The sequence below is a fragment of the Microtus pennsylvanicus genome, chromosome 9 (genome assembly GCF_037038515.1).
Source record: "Microtus pennsylvanicus isolate mMicPen1 chromosome 9, mMicPen1.hap1, whole genome shotgun sequence".
Taxonomy (NCBI): Eukaryota; Metazoa; Chordata; class Mammalia; order Rodentia; family Cricetidae; genus Microtus; species Microtus pennsylvanicus.
In genome coordinates, this window is record NC_134587.1 from 36,623,572 (window position 1) to 36,642,071 (window position 18,500).

An 18,500-nucleotide genomic window follows, 5' to 3' on the forward strand; every position below is an offset into this window, starting at 1 on the left:
TTCTTATAAAGGCCATGAAACATTGAGAGATGCAAAAGGGCTTTGACAGAAATTGAGCTGAATAAACATCTAACTACCTAAAACTGCAGGCAATGATTGTTCATTTTGAAGTCCTAAATCTTGAGCATAGAGTTAGCAGAGGTGTTAGGAAAAACACAGAGGAAAGAGAGAAAGTGGGACTGTGCTAATGCTGGCTTCTAAGGTTCAGAAACAAATAGATTTAGAAAACTAATGATTTAAGTATCTTTCAAATGACATAATTTGTGTAAATTTTGCTGTATAAAAATATGGTTGTACAAATTTGGTAATGTGTTTCTAGTTTTATTAAGTGAGATTTAAGAGTACTGAAACCAATATAGTGCATGTGTAACTTCTTTTATTTATTTACTTACTTATTTATTTATTTATTTAAAAGAAAAAAAAATTCTGCCTCCTCTCAGCCTTCCATTTCCCTCCCCCTCCTCCCGCCCCTCTCCCCCTCCCCCCACTTTTCTCCTCCTCCCTCTTCAGTCTGCTTCATTAATTGATATGTAGAGAAAAATAGCTAATGTTAAGATATTTTTTCCTTTCTGAATGTGTCTATCATCATGTTTAAAAATGAAAATTCCACACATTTAGTCAGGAGAAATACAGTTTCAATCGCTTTAAGGTTCACCTTTGGATTTCACTGTGGTCAGAAGAATTCCATGGCCTTTAAATTTGATGAAAATAAAAAAAAACATTCATTAATCTAGTTATTTTGTTTTGAATTTCTCCCAAAGTAAATAACTCTGGACCATATTTCTGCAAAAATGATAGGAGCAGGTCATATGGAATTATTATTGTTATTATTATGAAGACCATACCTGAAAAATTGAATATATACTCAGTAGTACACACAATAGTACATACCTAATCTTAATTCTCATTACAAAAATGCCTCTTTTACTACTTTGAAATTGTGCCTATTATAACAATTTAATTATAGGTAATATCTGTAATATTAAGTATTAGCTTCCATTTTGAAGATCTTTTATTTGATATATACAAGTTTGCTTTGACCTTCTAGCAGTGTTTGTTATGTGTTATGTTATGCTCCATTACTGTTACTAAGGGCAACACCCTCTATCCCAGAGAGTTAACTAAACTAAAACAGTATAACCAGATAATATGTATATAAATTGTAATGCCATGATAAACTCAAAAAGTATTTTTATATGACAATATCCAGTAGAGAAGTAATTTTTAAAACTGAAGAAATCAATATTTGTTTTTTTGCTAGATACTTTGTACAGAACTAATAATAATGTAGCTTACTTTGAGTCATCATGTTGGGCTTGTACATTATTTTTCTGAGTCTAACAGCGAAAAATGATTAAGTGAAGCATGCTATAATAATATACTCTGTGGAACTATAGTAATTATATTTATTTAAGTTTGTTATGTATTACTTCTCTCAGATTAACACTGATAGTAAATGGATCTGCAATAATAATTACAAGATACTCAATGAGTTCTCTGACTTGTAGAAATCCAGATTCTGAAGTTTTAGGAAAAGTTCAGTTTTATGATTATTCTAATTTAGGACATTTTAGAAATTTCACAAAGAGGATTTTGTGCTAATGGTTTACAAATGCAAAAGAATAACCTCAAGAGATTAATGTAAAATTTGTAACTCTCAAAAGTTGAAGTTCTATGGAAGAAGTATTGTCAAGAATAGTTAAATCAGAAACCCTCTAATAAGCAACTCATAGGTGCATAAAATGATGAGAATGATTATGATGGAAAGATGGATGTGTGTATATTATTGTTTTGCTGAATATAAAAGAATCCACTTATCTCTCCTGTCTCCAACCCAAAAATATTTCATTAAAATTTCTGAAGTTTTAATCAATAATCTAGAATTATATAATGTTAATATGAAATACGACCTCCTCTATGCTTCATGATTGTGTGCTCTGGTAAATAGACTTCAGATGGTTTTTCAGTGAATGCTATGCAGGTGTTTGTGATGGTGAGTCTGACTGGTAGGTGTTTATGAACAGAGGTAGAAGTGAGCTGTGGTAGTGTAGGTTCAAGGGCTACAGCATGGATGACAAATTTTGCTTGATGAATAAAGAAAAGGAGAAAGAGATGCCCGAGAAATTGTAGCTGGTGTGATTATGCAGATAATTCAGTGAGCAACTGGACAGGAAATTTTGATGATCTGCATATTCCTTTCCTTCAGTGCTGGATCGGTAATGGCCTTGATCATTGCATTCTACTTAGAAATGAAGACTTATTAAAATCTATAAAGATGGTTTTAAAATGCTTGGTTTTAAATCACCGACTGGAAGAGAAACTTCTGGAGCAGCAAATGTCTTAGGTTGTAATTTTGTAATGTAGGAAACAAGAATAATGATTTCTATTTGATTTAATATTTCAAAGAGATTATCTTCAAGTTTGGAACAAAGGGAGACAGTGAAACATAACCTATTTTATCTTTGACTATAAAACATTGCTTTGTAAGAAATATAGGGAAAATTATAAGGTTGGCATCACTGATTAAGATGTATTACTCTTAAAAATAATTACTTTGTGTAATTTCTGAGAGCTAACCCCACATAAAATAAGTCAGATATTCCTTAACTCCACCATTTAAAAGAAATAAATTTTAAGAACTTGGGCACATGACTTCCTTCCCTGAAATAAGTATGAAACTTCATGGCATGAATAAATTAGAATATTAGACTATACTGTTAACAAATACCACCTGACCCTACTTAAAGAAGTGAAGGATTCTCGTAAGTTCCTACTGCTCTTATCTCCATAGTCTGTTTTACGCTCACTGCTGGCCTTCCTCTCTAAAGCATGTTTTCCTAGCAACATGAATTATATAAGATACACTGTGTTCATGTCAGGACTGAATCTGCCAATTAGCATTTGATTCACTATTTCTCAGGTAATTTTACTTTAATCATTTCAGTCTAATGATGACCTCAGAGATTTTTATCTCAAGAACAGTGGTTTTCAACATTCCTAATTATTCCACCCTTCAATCCATTTCCTCTTATTGTGGGGACCCCCAAGTATAAAATTATTTTCATTGTTATTTAATAGCTGTAATTTTTCTTCTGTTCTGAACTTTAATGTAAATATGTGGTATCCAGGAGATCTGATGTGAGACCCCTGTGAAAGGGTCGCCTAACCTTTAAAAGGGTCACAACCCACAGATGGAGAAATGCTGCTCTAGAGGGACCATAAAATATAGTGAATGTTATTCTCATATTTTAAGATGAACCTTAGTTTACTTTTTAAAATAAGGCAGCATAAAGAATAGATCTCAAAAGTTTGGAAAACGATTCAATATAGCTGCACACATTAATGTGTACATATCAGTGTTACAATGAAGGGTATAATCAGTACAAATTTGACATTGAAGAATTCAAAACACTCCCAATGCTCAATTGGGAAAATAAGACACATGTAAAGTTACAAAAATGAAAACAATTTTGCAACAATTAGATTTTGCTTGAATAACATGTTTGAAAACAGTCCCAAGCATATTATTTTGAGTTATCTGTGGACTGTGTTGAGAATTGGAAACCATGAATAGCTGAAAGTTTTTCTAGGTCAAATATCTATTGAACCACAAATGAGAAACAATGACATCTTACACAAACATTTCATTCGTTGTTCATTTTACCCCAAATTTAAATGCTCATTGCATGACAGTTATTCAATCGTATAAAATGATCCAAAGACCTAGATTTTAACCTATCTGCTTCAATTATTTACATTTAATGTAGTCCTATCACAAATGCTATGTATAGAAAAATTAATCTTCGAGTAAGCCTTTTATGAGGTTCCAACACAAAGCTTAGTAAATGCTTGAATCATCACACAAATAATATTAATTTTCATTTGAAACATGTTTCATACTTTTAATTCAACATTATCATTAAAAATCAAATAACTATATGCTTCAAAGTAATCAATACTGCTTCTTGTTTTGAGTATCCTGTACTTGGTTTGACATCAGCTTTTGTTTGTGGTTAGAATTCTTTGTTATTGTGATTTTATGGAATGTAACCAAGTTTTATGAGAGCCAATACTGTTTTTGCAAATATTGAAAGTAATGTACATGGTGTGATTGAAGCCTAGCTTGGAAAAAACATTATTTATATGAATTAATTGGGACAGAAATCTTGTATTGCATCTGTGTGCTGCACATTGCATTGAGAGAGATGCACTTGGAATGGCCCTGAAAGCTTTTATTGTATATTGTACAACTCTTCTAATACGGTGATATTTGAAAGACATTTTAAGTAAGAAGTGATATCAAAAAAATATTGTTTCTGTTTAGTTTGATGCTAAAAGACTCTCAACAGGCATTTCTGTTAGCCAGTTAGCATTGGTCACACACAGGGAAAACAGCTCACATTCATTTTTTGGCATCAGCCAATTAGATATTTCTGCTTTGTGTTAACAGATTTTCAGCAAATCTACTCCTTATTCTCCTTTAGGCTTACAACAACACTGGTGTGGTATCAATATAGGGAAACAACTTCTCTTTATGAAATCTTGAGTGTATTCATTTAGCTCCTATTAATACACATATCATTTAACAAAGGAAAGTGTTGTCTTTTCCTATCTCTTATTACTTTAATATTTCTATACCTAGTTGTTACTTACACCTTGGACTTTAAAAGAACAAACTGCAGAACCTTAATTTTAAAAAAAGGTTTTCTGTTATATGCACACTCGATATTAGTTGAGTAGCTGCTTATTTTTTCTTTTACATATCTCAACAAATGCTATTCAGTTGAAATTGCATGAAGCATACAAAAAATGTGAAACTAATTAGTCAGAAAGTTCTTGTGGTCAATCTGTAATGATTGGCTCTTCTTTCAAAACTTAAGTTTTATTTGACGTTTCTATATTGTTGGATGGTGTTTTGTGCTATTTCCTCACTTTTTGGTGGTTTTGTTATTGTTTGAATCTTTCCAGATGCTCCACTAATTGGTCAGGTACACAGTGTGAGAGACCAGCCCCAAAGAGCAGCAAGTCTGAGCACATCAGCACAAGTAAGTGGTACCGAATATTGGTTTTGTATAGAAACTGTAGAAGCCATTTCATCTTCTTTTGTGTAGTCATCGAGTTATGTGAAACTATAAGGGATAAAATTAAGAATCTCATGTAATTTAGAGACAAGTGTAGTCTTGATACCTTTGTGGTACTGTTGAAAATGAAATCTTATTGGTAAGACTATAAAGAAGTAAATTATGAACCAAATTTTGTAAGAGGTACAATCTCTTTAAAGCTTGATATGTGTATATGTACTAAGTACATATATTAGTATGTAGTATTATATATGTATCATCTGTTGATTATAACACTGAAGTTTCATGGCAGGTCTACCTCAATCAACATTGTGTGTTATTCTCTGTTCTGTTTACAAGTTGTAAAAATTTATAAAGTAAGTCATAAAAGTGTCCCTTGACTTCTAAATTTTTAAAATAAGTCATAAAAGTGTCTTCAGAACTTGAACTAAAAACACAAAACATAGAGGGAAGTTAAAATGATATTTGACTTTAAACTACAAAGCCATCCTTGTGACATACTTCCTCCAGCTAGGGCACATATACCAAAAGTACACAAAATGCCACCAACTAAAGATCAAGTGTTCAAACATCTGAGCCTCATTTGGGCTGTTCTCATTGAAATCACCACATTCAGCAGCATAAATCTTGGCTGGTTAGGAACGTGGTACCTTCCTTTTACAGCTTTTGCCTCTACTTGGAGATCTGCTCTCTAATTCATGCATAGCTTTCATATTCATCTCCAAGTAGCACTACAGGAATCTTCTGGGGCTTGATGCCTCAAATGCCAAGACAACAGCTTGAGTAATTATGCAGAACTTTGATTCTGGTACTTTGTGCTCAGATTCTGCTTGAAAAGAATAGTTTCAAACTCAGAATCAGAGAAGTCGTTTCATATTCCTATTTTAAATTCACATAAAATTTTAGAGAAAGTGATGCTCAAATTTTGAGTTGTGCTATTTGTAGTGTGTGGCAAAATTAAGATAAAATATACTCAGTATTTTGTGAGGGCAATATTGGAAAGTTCACGTCTTTACTGTAGCAAGAGGCCCATCACTTTAGCTCTTTTCTGAATCATCCTTATTTATTTCATGCATCTGTTCTAATTCAGCACACAAACTATCTGGTTACAGGATACTAAGACTCTGAAATGTGCAAATATTACTGATATGATGATGTCTTCCTTCCAGTTCTCCCAAAGCCATGATTTACAAAACCAACACTGAATCTCAATCACTGTAGTACACCCTGGGAATGGGGCAAAGAGTAAGACGGGTGGCTGGGTGGCTGGGTGAGTAAGTGAAGCTTAAGCTCTACGAGGATACACAAGACTTAAAACAATACGTGAGCATATATGCCATAAACAATTAAGAGATTTGGTGATTTCTCTGTGGAAATGGGGCCAAACCAGAGCCTGGCAGAGAACGACTGAGGTCACAGTGGTTTTGATTTAAAAGTGTTGAAAGGAGCAGAGGTCCAGAAGCATTAGGTACAATAGCTCTGGGAGTAGAAAGATGTCCAAAGGAATGGATATTGTTGATGGTAGTAGCAACAGGACAAGGGGAGGGAACAGAGTGAAACTGGCCTGCAATGAATGGCATACTCCTACAGCTATTCACAATATCTTTTTGAGAGTGCATCCTAATCTTGTTATATAAAGATGTTTTATCTCTATAACCATGTACTAAAATGTAGAATATCTTTTAACATGCCAAAATGGCCTAATTTATGCTATTATTTTAATTTTTTTAGTGTTAATATAACTTCAATCGGTGAGAAAGATGTTGTTTTCTTAGGTGACACAATGTGTACCAGTAATCCCAGGAGTCTTGATGCAGAGTCAGAAGAATTGCTAGGAGATTGAAAGCCACCTGGGCTACATAGTTTGAGGCCATCCTAAAGTGTATAGTGAGATAATGTATTGATTATAAGTATATAAATAAACTCTCCCCTCTACCTTTATGACGCTAAACTTTTTCACATCAGTCTGCATTTCTTGAGTCAACTCTAACTTCCTTTTGTGACACTTCTGCTTTCATTCTTTCTTGATAACTCTCTAGCTGCTACTTTTTACTAGGTATTTCCTGTGACTGTATGCAGTGCCCTTTTCTCTAGATTTAGCATCTTTGACAAGTCCCCTTTGCCTGACTTCAGTTATCAATACTGTGCTAATTTGATACTCCTATCTTCTTTCTCTCTTCTTCTGAGTCTGAGACTTACACCCTGCACTCCTCAAGAATCTCAAGTTCAATATACACCCAGATTTTCCTCATTTTTCTCCACCCAAACAACTGACATTTTAAATGGCTGCAAAATTAACTTAAACCCCTGAACAGCACAAGATATATATGAACCCGGCATTCTTTCTCTTAAGGTGGACCAAACAATGCATTCATAGCATGTTTCGTCCTAGTTTTTCAGTATTACCTCCTTTTTTTCTGCAGTAGTATAAATTACTAGCTTTTTCATATATTTCACACATGCCTTTCTAACAATCTGATTACTTGTATGTCACATGTCCTCCCAACTGTCCATTCTTCTCTCCACTCTGGTGGTTAGTTACTGCTTAATTTTAATCCCTTGGTTTTTGTACTCTCTTATAGTTGAAGAACACCTATTCTTCAGTTCTCAATGGCTAATTCTTAGGAGGCTCAGGCTGGCAGAAAATTCATTCTTTATGTCACTAGAACAAAGTCTAGTTTCTGTAAGGTAGTAATTAAGATGCCATGATTTTATTGTTGTAGTTGTTATTGTTGTTCTGAGATAGGAACTCTGGGCATCTCTGGATATTCTGGAATTGAACCTGGCCTCACAATCTTAGAGGTCTATGCTGTGCTTGGATTAAAAGTATTCACCACTATGACCATGAGATGCCATGTTTAATGAACCCGTTTGTTTCATTATCTAATATATGTCAAGTGCCATGAGAGAAAGTGCATGCATAGCCATAAAGCAAAGATAAAATTCATGTTAAGATGTATTTGTTAAATGAGAATTGAACATTTGGGCATCAGGTAATCTAATATAGAAACTATATTATTTATAGAAAACGGAGAAGTAAAATACTTTGCCCTCAAAAAGGGGATGTGCAAATCTATTGTAAAATGTGTAAAATATGGGCATCCAGAGGATTATAAAGCAACCATTTTTTAAGCATGCATGCAGCACTTTCTGCATTATCAGTATAGTGCTGACTACACAAATATGAGATGATCAAAGATAACATGTATTTTATATCTGAATAACCTGAGACATTTTGCCTAAGTCAACCTTGTTGGTATATTTTGAGAAGTTGCTTGACTCAGCGTCCATGGCTTCAAGTGAGTTGTAGGGCTGCCTCTTCCAGGGAAGAATAAGTCTCCATAACCACATTACAAAGAAAGAGTTGTTTTGTTCTTAATGGCATCACTTATCTAGTTCCCTCTGATTTCTTACACTTTCAATCATTTTACAGGACCCACTTATCATCTCTTACCAAAAAAAAAAAAAAATCGTTTTGATAGATTAGAATCTTTCATGCTAAAAGTATATTTACTGATTAGCACACTACCATAAAACTTAGGTTTTTTTACTGTAAATACATTTTTTAATACAATATATTCTGACTGTGGATTCTTCTCCAAATCCTCCCAGTTCCTCCCCAGTTTTGTACACACCCAAATCCATACCGCTTCTTTCTCATTAGGATGCAAACAGTAAGCTTAAAAATAACAGAAAAAAAAGCTTAGGTAACATAAAATCAAACAAACCAGAAAAGGAAAAAGATTCAAACAAAAAGCTCCCGATTGGCTATATATTTTAGAATTTTTAAAAAATTTATAATATTAGTTTCTTTTATTAATGTTTTAAAAATAAAAACAAAATGCTATTATTTATTATTTATCATGAACACTAAACATTATTGTAGTTACCTTGATTGGTTTCATAAACATACCAGATGTCTGGGCTCTTACGCAGAGTTCTGTAATGTATAGGAATTGCAACTACCATCTGTGGTGGGAAAATTAAAAGAAAAGAGATGCTTAGTTTTCTTACATGCATAACTAATATCTCTAACTTCTGTAATGACTAAAACTAGAGAGAACAGTTAAATATATAAATTTGTAAATAGTTTACAGTTATACCGAGAAGAAAAAAAATACTGTATACTTTCTATCTAGTATTGGTTTGTTTACACATTAACTGATATTCTAAGTCTTAACAGGAAAAGAATGTATAACAAAGTGAAGATATTTGTCAAATTAAGTTCAGCCATTTAATATACTAATAGGAAATAAACTTGTTTCTTGGTATTTAATATTTACAAAAAAAATGGTAATTAAATCAAAGCTGCCTGATGTTCTGTCTTCATTAATTACTGAGATTTTGCTTACACCCAAAATGTTCACTCCTGAAACAAAGTGAAAATAAAATGTTGAGCTCACTAAGTCATACACTCAAAACAACATGAAAGAGCAAAATAAGTTTTATATTTAAGTGAATAAAAATGCAAGTCATATGTATGTATATATATATATATATATATATATATATATATATATATATATATGCACATGAATCTGTTAATACATATTTCTCCAGGTTACAAGCAGTGATGCTGACATACATTAATATTTTTAATGAACATTTTTAGATATTTTTTGGTAATTGATCTCCAGGAGTCTATCTTACTTATGTATCATCTACATGTAACTATTGAAGCATCAAACACTCTGATAAAGTCTCTGCACATTGTGTATAATGTGATGGTCAATATTATCAGTATTTTATGTGCGCATGCATATGCAGAGGAAATTTTATATTTTTGATGAGTTTTGATATTCTATTCACAAATATCTGCAGATAAGAGTTAAATGATATTATTTCTAGGTCACTTGTTAGGTAAGCTATTTTACTGCATGTCTATGGAAAGCCTGCTTTCACATGTGCCCACAGTTAACCTAGGAAAAACCTAATATTGGCTGCCCAAGAGTGCTATGGAATCCTTCTGCTACAAAATGGCCTTTTCATTCAGCTGTTTCTTGCCATTCATGGTATATAATCCTGGCATTCCACCCTAGGGTTACATTGCCAGCAAAGTGTATCGATTCTAGAAGTGTCTGTATCTAATAAAAATCACTGCTGTACCACATTTATAGAAACAATGTTTCTATAAATTTTATTTTTCCTATGACCAGATGTACAAAGATTAAAAATAACATTTTAAGATAATTTTTAAAAATTGTAAGCTCTAAGATAATTTCCATGAACATAAAAATGAAAAGCAGATGTTTTTAACATAAATTGAAGCTTCAAAAACATTTTCCTGAAAGTGTTCTGCAATAAGGATTGGAGAAAGAGAACAGCAATTGCTTATTTATTTATTTATTTTAAATAAGCAAATAACAACTATTTGATTCTTCTTAAAAACTTATTTTATATGTATAAATATTTATCTACATATATGTATATGTAAATATACTTTGGCTGTGCCTGGACGTTGAATTCAGAGATGGGTGTCAGAGCCTTAATTGTTTTTCTTGTTACTCATTTAATTGCAAGAGCATAAGTCAGAGTCCAGGTAACCAGTTCAAGTTCTCTCTCCATAGAAATTCATGAAATGACGCTTGCGTGCATGCTTATTGAAGTCAAACTATTATGTTGCACTTTTCCATGCCATTTGACTTGTCACAGACAGTATGGGCAATTATAACTGTAGCTTATAGAACAATAACTTAGTTTGGGAGATTTTGGTAGATGAAATTTAAAGTAAATATATTCAGACATCATTGACATACCTTGTGTATTTACATCATAGGACGTTCATAAATTTGATGTAACTCAGAATCATAAAGTTATTATCTCGGAATATCTGGTCTTTAAATGCAATATGTAACCAAAAGATATCTGTCCCAACATCTCAACAGACTCTTTGGTAGGATTACTTTGGTAAAGGAATTATGATCTCGGAACACAAACATTTGTTCTGTAATTTATCTTTATTCACATTAGTGGTCAAATTATTTAGTGTGGCAGTTTAGTTATATTAATCTTTAAAACATTTTCTTTATGTGTTTTTCTATGGATCAATTTCTTATCCAGGGAGCATCGCTATCATTGTGCCTCTTGTCCTCTTGGTGACCTTGATAACCACCCTAGTGATTGGCTTAGTACTTTGTAAGAGAAAAAGAAGGTAAGATGCCATGTTCTGGATTTACCTGCACTGACTGGGCCATATGAAAGTGACAGAAATGTTATGTTTTATTCTAAAGAAAACAGAATTAGCTATCCCAATTAAAAACTTTTTCTTATTTATTTACCCTTATTTCACTTAAAACTATAATTTACACAAATATTTCCTCATATTATGTAGATAGAATCACCCCGGAAATATATATAGTCTAAAGAAAGCAATAATGGCATATACTTGATAAGTTCTGTAGAATAAACAATGATATCTAAAGATTATCTTATTACTTTATTTTATACTACTACTTACTATGCAGGTGAGTCATAAATTAAATCTTAAACGTGCATTTGTTTACTTTATCTTTCCACAAATATAAATGTTTCAGATTATATAATTATAATTGTACCGCAGTTTAAAACATGAAAGTTTGCAAATTAAGATTCCAGCCATTAAGACCAAGGTTATAAACAAGATATTAAAAAGTTTTTTATCATAATTTATTAGGGTTAATTTCACACCAAAGAAGACATTTAAAATTTAATTTACCATTGAATTGTGAATTTTCCATTAATATCATTGTGTATTCAGGAGAATTTTACTTCTAATATGATTTTATGCTATTTTAAACAAGATTCACGGAAAATAAATGGTAAAAGTGTAAGCAGTCTGTTCCTTTATGATTTGAAAAATGTCAACTATTAAAATTTTCTAGATTATATTTCATTCAGAATTTATCAGTTGTAATATGTCAACAGATCAGTAAATGCTATAATAGTATAAAATTTAAATTGTGATGTCTGTACAATTGATATTTGAATTTTTGTCCACATACAATAGAACAAAGACAATTAGAAGACAGCCTATCATCAATGGAGGGATAAATGTAGAAATCGGCAATCCGTCATACAATATGTATGAAGTGGATCATGACCACAGCGATGGGAGTCTTTTAGAACCAAGTTTCATGATAGATCCAGTAAAGGTAATATGACTTGAAATCATGAACAGAGAAATACTAATGTTCTTGAGAAACCACTGCAGAGCTCTAATTTTAATCATGCACTTCTACTATCTAAAATTATAGTACAGGACTTTAAGATATATTGAGTTATTTAGGCTCTTCCAAAAGAGAATACTTGATGAATAACATTCACTAGAACATACTAGTTAAGACTGTGGGGTTTAGAAAGAAATTTGTTCACTTAGTTAATAAAGATACAACTTTATTTACTATAGTAACATAAATTGTGTGGGGTTCTAGCAAATATACAGTATAATATAAAACACTGCATACTTTATTTTCAATATGAAAAGTGTTCATTGGTTCAGTTTCAAAATAATAATTTTCATCACGATAGTGTTTTGTTGAAAAGTCCAAAAAGCCGTGTCCTCTAATTTCTTTTTGAGACCTTATTTTTCAATTGTTATTCAGCTTCTGAGTTTTTAAAGACACTTATCCAAGCTGTAACTGATAGTATAATCACTTAATTCGCTTAACTGGTTTTCTCCTGTTTCTATACTTCCCTCTCTGGACCTAGAATTGGACTTCTTGAACCTGAAATTAATAATCATATTCTCTAATATAAAAATCACCAATTATGATATGGATTAAATGTATAGATGTTAGAATCATTTTCACTGGGACTAATTTTACTTTCTATTAATGAGCACTCTTACTTTGGAACTTTTCATGATTTAAATACTGTTAACCTTATTATACTGTGTTGTAATTTACACTGAAAGATCATATACACTTGGCACACCGGGAAATTTATCTTAAATTAAAGCCCTCTTAACAAACAGACTGCTGGCATCCTTTCAGCTTTTCTAAGGAAGAGCAGTGTCCAGCACATACCGTGAACTGATGAGAACTCACTCCTCAGCTTTTCATGAAAATTTCAAAGGCCCCTTTGTTATTTTGATTTCTAGCAATTGAATTAATATAATTACTTAAACTTGAGAATACAGCTCATTGAAATATTTGCAAACTTACTGCTTGAAAATAAAACCATATTTCAGGCCTTTCAGATATAACTTTAATGTACTCATATAATTTCACTGAGCAAACAATAAACATACATTTACGAATTAACCACTTGAATGACTAAAATTGAATAAAATACAGCGTAACAGTGTATTTCTACCTGGTTAATAATGTTTTGAATGTAACTATGAATTTTGGAATGAAACATAACTACAAAACAATGATGTATTAAGAGTTGCAGAATGTGAGGCCACAGAATTCATGACCAAACAAATTGTGCCCCAGTTGTTTGATCTAATCAAATGTAAATTAAGTTGCATATACATTTCTATGAAATGGTCAATTCAATTATGTTGCATGTGAATACAACTCCTAGTTCTTTTATATCTTAAGGACAAAAGAACTGGTATTTTTAGTAAAACTGATAATGTAGAACTAAGGCTGGAAGAATTAGAAATACACAGAGGTGATTATTTGTGGATTTTGCTACAATTCATTTCAACATTACTTGAGTTTTCTTATTCAAATGTTCGGTTGATTAAAAATGAGTGGTTCTTCATTCAAACTCCAAGTCCTACAATTAAGCTCCTTTTTAGTTTATGATATGAGACTTTTGTAGAAACGTATTTAAGGATCAAAGTCATTTATGTTAGATTCTTTTCCAAAGACTCTGCTCTTTGTAACACATCATATTTTGTTCAACAATAACAGTTGATGCTGAAGATTTCTTTTAACTTATACATGCTCCTTTGCATCTCTTTACTTTTCAAATGTTCATGAATAATATAACTATGAAACAATACATTATGAATATGAGTGTAATAATTATGTAATGCTGTTTTTAGATCCAGTGAAGTATAAAGCAATTGTCTGGCATCTTTTAGTCTTAATAATAGCTTTCTAAAAAAAATTAAATTATATATCAATTTTTATCCTAAAATTTTAAAGTGATGATGAATTGTTGAAGACGATAGCTGAGTCTTAGGAAAGACTACTTTTGATTCCTAAATTTTGAATTTCAAAATCTTTACTGGTGTCATTTCCAGGGATAAACAGATGTGGATATGGTTCATACAGAACACACGCCAGAAAGCTGGACCTTACTGAGGGCCTACCTTTGAGATAATTATTTCAAGTTGTAGATGCTGACACGAGTCTCCTGATTTTGCCTAGGGTTAAAGAGTATTATCATTTAGGTGCATTTTGTATCGGTGAAAGAAATGTTTCCATAACTTTACATGAGATACAATTTTCTGTTTATGTACAGACCAGGTACATAGGGGGAGGGCCCAGTGCTTTCAAGCTCCCACACACAGCACCGCCCATCTACCTAAACTCTGATTTGAAAGGACCACTAACTTCTGGGGTGAGAGAAATAACCCATCTTTTCTTTCTCATGTCATTGCGAACCCTGCCATTCACAGAGCTCTGTTTGACTTGGACAGAACTTGCCCTTATAGTTTTAATTAACAAGGGTTGGTAAAACAGCATTAAAATCTCAGACTTTTGCAGTGTGTTCTTTCCATATAAGAATGTTTATAAAACTTGTTACCAGTTTATTAAATGGATAGTATTTCCTTTGTGGAAGTTGGAAGGACTTTTAAATTGTATGACCAGCCAAACTTATGAAGAGAAACTTAAACCAAATGAATTTAAATGAATTTGTTTTAGCCATAGATACTTAGGTAGATTATAAATATGAAATAACTAAAATATAGCTAAAATGTGTAATCATATTGACAAATTAGGGGCAGTCTAGCTAAATTTATATTAATTTTTATCATTAGTTACTGGGTTTAGAAAAAAACTTTTCTGTCCACAGTCAAAAGGCTCATTTTAGGCAGAACAATAGATTGTGGAACCTCCTCTTTCTCATTACCATCAAATCATTTTCATTCTCAGTGTGTGTAATACAGTATGTCCTCTGCATGCTGTTAAGAGTACATGTTTTCTTGCTGTAACTAAGTTTAAGATACTGTATAAGAAAATAAAGACTCAATCTAAACCAAAACACCAATTAAATTAAAAAGAAAATGGGCATTTTTTGTGTTAATTTGCAATTTCCTTAATAGTGAACATTGTATGTCATTTTGAACTGAAAAAACCTGCTTTTGTTAGTCTTAATTTTGCTTTAAAATGCAAATTGCCTCTGACACCTCAGGGGACTATGAAGTTAAGCGTATTTGGAAGCCTCCAGCGGTATTTCTGATAGCGAGTACATGCAGGTTGGTGGAAACAAAAGTGCTGTCTTTATTTTGGAATTTTAACTTCTCTTCATTTACTTATGTTTAGCTCACATTGAAAAATTAGAAGAGGAATCCAGTTAGATGTTTTTTGCACCTATACTTTCTATGCCACCTGTGGACTTGCACCAGCGGTCAGAGGTGGTGACAATGGGGTATAAGACCAAGTATCCTTGAAACATGACAATTAGCTTTAACATTTTCTGGGAAAAGCCATGTTAGTTATAACATTCACAAGGATGCACTGGCTTTTAGTTTTATAGCGAAGTTTCTGTTTGGCTTCCAAGCTACTTTCAAAATATAGTTCTGTTTCTACATTAAAAGTGACTAAAATATATGGAAATTGATTTGCATACGATCATTAAAAATAGACACCGCAAGACATAATGTGCTCACAGAGATAGTAAAATTAGACTTATTTTCTTTCTTCTTCAGCCAACAAATTACTCCAACCCAGTGTATGCAAAGTTGTATATGGACGGACAGACTTGTCGAAACTCATTAGGAAGTGTTGATGAACGGAAAGAACTGCTCCCAAAGAAGATTGAAATTGGCATCAGAGAGACAGTGGCATAATGAAGGACTCTTTTCTATGATGTATAAATGTATAAAATATAAGGATTACTTTTGTATGTTCCAACAGTATTATACTTGTTTTAGCATCAGCATTATCTCTATATCTTTTTCCTGGTTAATTGTTTTCTGAGTTTTTTGGGTTTTATTTTTTTGCTAATGAATATTGATTCACCATTTTTATGGTATTTTTATGAAAAATAACTGCACTACACTACAACTTACAATAATGCTGCTGATATGACACACCTTTGAATTTGTTAAAATTAAAAAAAAACATATTCCTTTGTAAAGTTAATATGAGCAATCTATTTTATAAGGATTTTTGGTTCTACATAATCAGCAACCTACTCTCCATTTCTTCATTTTATTATCTAAATACTGTAATACAATGCCATTGTATTTTCTCTTGAATTCAAATGACAAACTCTCTTCTTTATGCCTGTGAACATGGATTGAGACTTGGCTGAGAATACATAGCCCTTCCAAGTACAGCATCTCTTGCTTTGAAATTAGTCTTAGAAGACAAATAAACACTGGAAATTTTGAGAACAAAAACTTTAAAAATACATAGTATTAACAATTTGCATGAATACAAGTGACTTATTTTCCAAAATTTCAGTATACTCTATGATATACAAAACATATACCCCCTGTAACAATAGTGATATTTAGGTTGATAGAACATATCAAACATAAACAAAACAGGACTAATAGCACTTGCTATGGGATAGGACCTTTCATTCCTCCTTGGTCCTGGGGCACACAGCCAGTCAAGAGCACAGCAGGACATAGGAATGCTTGTCTTATGTATCTCTTCCCCAGTATGTTCATGTTGTGGATGGAGATCACTCTTTAACCAAGCTGAACACAAGAAAACCACAAACACACAAACTGATGCAAAATTTCAGTTTTAATAATACACTGTCTTTGCTAGGTCAAAGAGAATTTTCTTTGCATAAAATAATTGGTAAACATTTTCAAGATATAATACAACTAATTGTTCTCCCAATTCTACAAAAATTCAAGGACTATTTGAGGTATAAGAATAACGTGTTCAGATGCCAGGTGGAGAGTTTTTCTGTGCCATTAGCATTGGTAGATTGTTTTTCTTTGGTTATAGAAAATACGGACCCATTCATTCTGTTCGTTTGTTTTCAAATTTTGATTGTAACAAATATGGTTTATTTAAGTTGTATAAAAAAGATAGCATTTTTATACAGATATCTTTAAAGGCACAAAAGATTTATTCATAAGCTGTGGGGGTTTTTGTCCCTCTGATAGACATGACTGACTTTTAGCTGTCATATAATGTATTAATCTAACAGATGAAATATGTTTGTGGTTGCTCTCTATCCCTTTGTACAAGCATTAAAAACTGCTGTTTTATAAGGAAATTTTTGTTGTACTATGTGCATGCTTACTACCTATTTCTAAACTTTGCCATACTGGGGCCTTTATAGAATATTGGTTTATGTAATACTCGTGTGATTTGCTTGAACAATGTTATGCATACCATAAACTTTTTCAGGTTCTTGTTTAAGTACATTTTTTAAATTGAACAGTATTTTTCATTTTGGTTATAATAGTCATTTTGCCTATGTTTCTACAATGAAGTGTTAAATACTTTATAAAAAATTGTTGACTGACTTATTTAAATGAAATTCTACATATTTAAGCGCTTGTGTTTGGTAGTTTTTAAATTTATAAAAGTCCTTTCACTATATGGTTTAAATTTTCCAAGATTATCTTAGAACACATATTTCCAGAGAAGGAGAAATGTTCATCAGATAACTTCCCTCAGGATACCTGAAAAAGCATTTTCTACCTCTTCTTTTGAAGTGGAAAGGTTTCCTTGCAATTACTTTACACTGACTTCTTGTTCTTATCATAGACTACAAATTACAGCTGAAAGAAATATGACATATTTGTAGTAATGTAGCTGTTATAAGTCACCATATCCTTTCCCTTCTGCTTCTAAAATAATGCATCATGGGAAACTGAGAATCCATAGGATACTGTTTTGACACTTCATTTTAAGTGGTATGTTCTTTACTATTAGCTGATACATCAACATCAGACTGAGATTTCTACTGTTGCTATTAATATGAATCAGAGCAGATCATATATAGGAAGTATGACAAACAAGACCTACCATTAATGAGTTGTTTGTTTCCATTAAGCATTTTAGAAAGCCACATTCCAGAGAGGCTTTTGAAAAGAGCCCCAATCACTGATTACATCTCTGTTCAGCAATGCTTCATGTTTCCATGACATGTATACAAGTGTGCATCGGTCAATATTCTTTATTTGCTGCAGCTTTACAGTTAGTCTAACATAATAACATATTTTACATATTGACACTTAATCTCTATTAGTTCTGCCACTTGCTCTCTGTTCCTATTATAAAATTTTTATATAATTATATTTTGTAATTTTCTATTACAGAAAGCTAAGTAAATGCTCTAAAA

The 18,500-nt window shown here is 32.1% G+C and overlaps 1 protein-coding gene across 1 annotated transcript in view; it reads left to right on the plus strand.

The window, feature by feature from the left end:
* Lrp1b (LDL receptor related protein 1B) overlaps nucleotides 1-17,707 on the plus strand; it is a 1,720,116-nt gene extending 1,702,409 nt beyond the window's left edge. Inside the window, exons 87-91 of the mRNA XM_075985306.1 lie at nucleotides 4,969-5,045; nucleotides 11,142-11,232; nucleotides 12,067-12,211; nucleotides 14,481-14,579; nucleotides 15,892-17,707. Coding sequence (XP_075841421.1) covers nucleotides 4,969-5,045; nucleotides 11,142-11,232; nucleotides 12,067-12,211; nucleotides 14,481-14,579; nucleotides 15,892-16,032 — 553 coding nt within the window. The 3' untranslated portion in view covers nucleotides 16,033-17,707. The remainder of the gene's footprint in view (nucleotides 1-4,968; nucleotides 5,046-11,141; nucleotides 11,233-12,066; nucleotides 12,212-14,480; nucleotides 14,580-15,891) is intronic.
* The last annotated feature ends 793 nt before the right edge of the window (nucleotides 17,708-18,500 follow it).